General features: G+C 50.2%; 1 protein-coding gene across 1 annotated transcript in view; it reads left to right on the top strand.

Moving 5' to 3' along the window:
• Bbs1 (Bardet-Biedl syndrome 1) overlaps positions 1 to 3,649 on the top strand; it is an 18,503-nt gene that overhangs the window by 2,423 nt on the left and 12,431 nt on the right. The window contains exons 4-7 of the mRNA XM_013020843.1: positions 765 to 1,037; positions 1,426 to 1,472; positions 1,795 to 1,833; positions 1,950 to 2,022. Of these exons, the coding sequence (XP_012876297.1) occupies positions 765 to 1,037; positions 1,426 to 1,472; positions 1,795 to 1,833; positions 1,950 to 2,022 (432 nt within the window). The remainder of the gene's footprint in view (positions 1 to 764; positions 1,038 to 1,425; positions 1,473 to 1,794; positions 1,834 to 1,949; positions 2,023 to 3,649) is intronic.

Below are 3,649 nucleotides of genomic sequence, written 5' to 3'. Positions count from 1 at the left end.
TCCATTAGCTTTTGTGCTCAAGGCTGATGCTCTACTGCTTCAGCCATAGCTTTACTTTGGATTTGTGTGTGTGCGCGCGCGTGCCAGTTCTGGGACCTAACCTCAGGGTCTGGGCATTGTCCCTGAGCTTTTGTGCTCAAAGCAAATGCTCTGCCACTTGAGCCATAGCTCTGCTTCTGGCTTTTTGGTGGTTAATTGGAGATCAGCATCTTACATGACTTTCCTGCCTGGGATGGCTTTGAACCAAAATCCTCAAATCTTCCCCCTAAGTAGGATCACAAATATGAGACACTGGCACCTTGATGCACTTACCTGATTCTGTAATTCATTATCTCATTGGATTTTCTCCATTTATGTCATGAAGTAAGCATTCCCATTTTGCTACTGAGGAACTAAGTTCACAAAGGTTTCATTAACTTTCATGTACCAGAGTACATGGCTTGTAAGGCTGAGGGCAAAGTCTTTGTTGGGTGAATGAAGAAGCACAGCAAATCCAGGCACTGGTGGCTCATGTCTGTAATCCTAGCTACTCAGGAGGCTGAGATCTGAGGATCATTGTTCAAAGCTAGTCCAGACAGGAAAAGTCCATGAGACTCTAGTCTCCAATAAACCAGAAAACCGGAAGTGGCGCTGTAGCTCAAGTGGTAGAGCGCTGGCCTTGAGCTGAAGAGCTGAGCGACAGTGCCCAGGCCCAGAGTTCAAGCCCCATGACCAACAAAAAAGAAGCACAGCAAAAAGCCAAATAAGAGATCTTCTCTCTCCAGCTGGTGGTGGGTGACCTTGGCCCTGGTGAGCAGCAGCCCCGACTAAAGGTATTCAAAGGACCCACAGTGCTGACAGAAAGCCCGCTGCCTTCCCTGCCAGCTGCGGCCGCCACCTTCCTCATGGAGCAACACGAGCCTCGGACTCCAGCCCTAGCACTTGCTTCGGGTCCATGTGTCTATGTGTATAAGAATCTGAGACCCTACTTCAAGTTCAGCCTGCCTCAGTTGCCTCCAAACCCTGTGGAACAAGACCTTTGGAATCAGGCCAAGGAGGTCAGTAACAGGAGATGGCATCCAGAAGGCAAAGATGGTAAGCACTGGGTACGGAGCAGGCCCCAGCTAGAGGAGTGGACTCCCAAGAGGGAGAGGTGGGCCATGACCCCTGTCCAGAGACAGCAGTGGTGGCTCTTCTGGGACACCAAGAAGGAAGGAGCCTGCCAGACTGGGGTCAGGACTGGAGCAAGGAGGTGCTGAGGAATCCATGGATAAACAGGGTAACTTGCAAAGCCCTGCTGCTGACGCTGGACTCAAATCAAGAGCTTGGGGCTCAGGGCTGAGGAAGGTTGGGAAGGAAATTGAAAGGAAAAGGAACCCCCAGAAGCATAAAAGGCCCTGACAGCATGGGTGCTGGGACTCACAGACTCTTTCTTTCCTGTCACAGGACCAAATTGACCCCCTAACCCTGAAGGAGATGCTGGAGAGCATCCGGTGAGAGCCCCTTACCCTCCATGTCCTTCTCTACTTCCTTCCTTTATTTATTTATTTATTTTGGGGGGGTCCGGTCCTGGGGCCTGAACTCTGGGCCTGGGCGCTGTCCCTCAGCTCTTCAGCTCAAGGCGAGCGCTCTACCACTTGAGCCACAGCTGCCACTTGGAATCGAACCCAGGGCCTCAGGCATGCAAGGCAAGCGCTCTACCACTGAGCCACCTTCCCAGCCCCCCTTTTCCACTTCTTTATCCCCAACCTCACCCCACGTGCCCAGAGGTTAATTCCTCTACTAAACTTGCCACACTGGCCACTCTCCTTGCAGGGAGAAGGCAGAAGTACCTTTGTCTGTACAGTCCCTCAGGTAAGAGTCCTGTGCAGGTATATGTATGGGTATGGGGGGGTGTTGGGGAGTAGCTGCAGACAGGCCCCAGGGCAGCCAGGCTAGGCTTGTAGATGTCTGTTCTCTGTGTTGCCCAGGTTTCTGCAGTTGGACCTAAGTGAAATGGAGCCATTTGTGAACCAGCACAAGTCCAAGTCCATCAAGCGGCAGGTAATGCTGCATGTGTGTAACTTTTGTGTATGTACGTGCTGTTGGAGCTTGAACTCTGGGCCTGAGCACTGTCCCTTAGCTTTTCCCTTCAAGACTAGCACTCTTATCACTTGAGCCACAATGCCACTTCCAGCTTTTTGCTGGTTAATTGAGGGGTTTCTTGGACCTTTTTGCCTGGGCTGGCTTTGAACCATGATGATCAGATCTCAGTCTCCTGAGTAGCTAGGATTATAGGCCTGAGCCACTGATGCCTAGTTTTCTTTTTCAATGTGATGATCACACAGGTGTAACTAATTCATCCAAAGAAAACATTTTGAAGAGGTGACATTGTGCAAAAAATGTACTCTTTACCTGACTTATGTAACTGTAACCCCTCTGTACATCACTTTTTCTTTCTTTTTTTTTTGGTCAGACATGGAGCTTGAACTCTGGGCCTGGGCACTCTCCCTCAGCTCTTCAGCTCAAGGCTAGCACTCTACCTCTTGAGCCACAGCACCACTTCTGGCTTTTTCTGCTTATGTAGTGCTGAGGAATCGAACCCAGGGCCTCATGCATGCGAGGCAAGCACTCTATCACTGAGCCACCTTCCCAGCCCCTATCACTTTTATAATAACAATTAAAAAAAGAAAAAGAGCCAGGCACTGATGGCTCACACCTGTAATCCTAGCTACTCAGGAAGCTGAGATCTTTTTTTTTTTTTTGGATCCAGTCGTGGAGCCTGAACTCTGGGCCTGGGCGCTGTCCCTCAGCTCTTCAGCTCAAGACTAGCGCTCTACCACTTGAGCCACAGCGCCACTTCTGGCTTTTTTTCTTTTTGCTTATGTGGTGCTGAGGAATCGAACCCAGGGCCTCAGGCATGCAAGGCAAGCGCTCTACCACTGAGCCACCTTCCCAGCCCAGGAAGCTGAGATCTTATAGTCATGGTCCTAAGCCAGCCAGTGCTCTTATCTCCAATTAATCACAAAAAGAATCAGAAGTGGCACTGTGGCTCAAGTGGTAGACTGCTAGCCTTGAAAAAGGAGCCCAGGGACAGTACCCAGATCTAGAATTCAAGCCCCAGGACTGGAGAGAGAGAGAGAAAGAGAGAGAGAGAGAGAGAGAGGAAGAGAGAGAGAAGGGGGGGAACAGAAAAAGCAGCTGGGTGCTGGTAGCTCACACCTGTAATCCTATCCTAGCTACTCAGGAGGCTGAGATCTGAGAATCACGGTTCAAAGCCAGCCCAGGCAGAGAAGTCCGTGAGACTCTGATCTTTAATTAACCACTAGAAAACCGAAAGTGGCTTGAGGTAGAGCGCTCACCTTGAGCTGAAGAGCACAGGGACAGCATCCAGGCGCAGGCCCATAGGAGACATTCCCTTTAAGAGGGCATCCCTAGCCAGGCACCAGTGGCTCATGTCTGTAATTCTAGCTAGTCAGAAGGCTGAGATCTGAGGAGAGGATTGTGGATCAAAAGCAGCCCAAGCAGGAAAGTCCATCAGACTCTTATCCCCAATTAACTACCCAGAAAAAGCTGCAAGTGGAGTTGTGGCTCAAGCAATAGAGTACTAGGCTAGACTTAAGCACAAAGAGGCTCAGAGACGGAGCCCAGAACCTAAGTTCAAGTCCCAAGACCAGGAAAAAAAAAAAAA

The sequence above is a fragment of the Dipodomys ordii genome, unplaced genomic scaffold (genome assembly GCF_000151885.1).
Source record: "Dipodomys ordii isolate 6190 unplaced genomic scaffold, Dord_2.0 Scaffold54, whole genome shotgun sequence".
Lineage (NCBI taxonomy): Eukaryota > Metazoa > Chordata > Mammalia > Rodentia > Heteromyidae > Dipodomys > Dipodomys ordii.
This window is presented reverse-complemented; position numbering and strand designations above follow the sequence as displayed.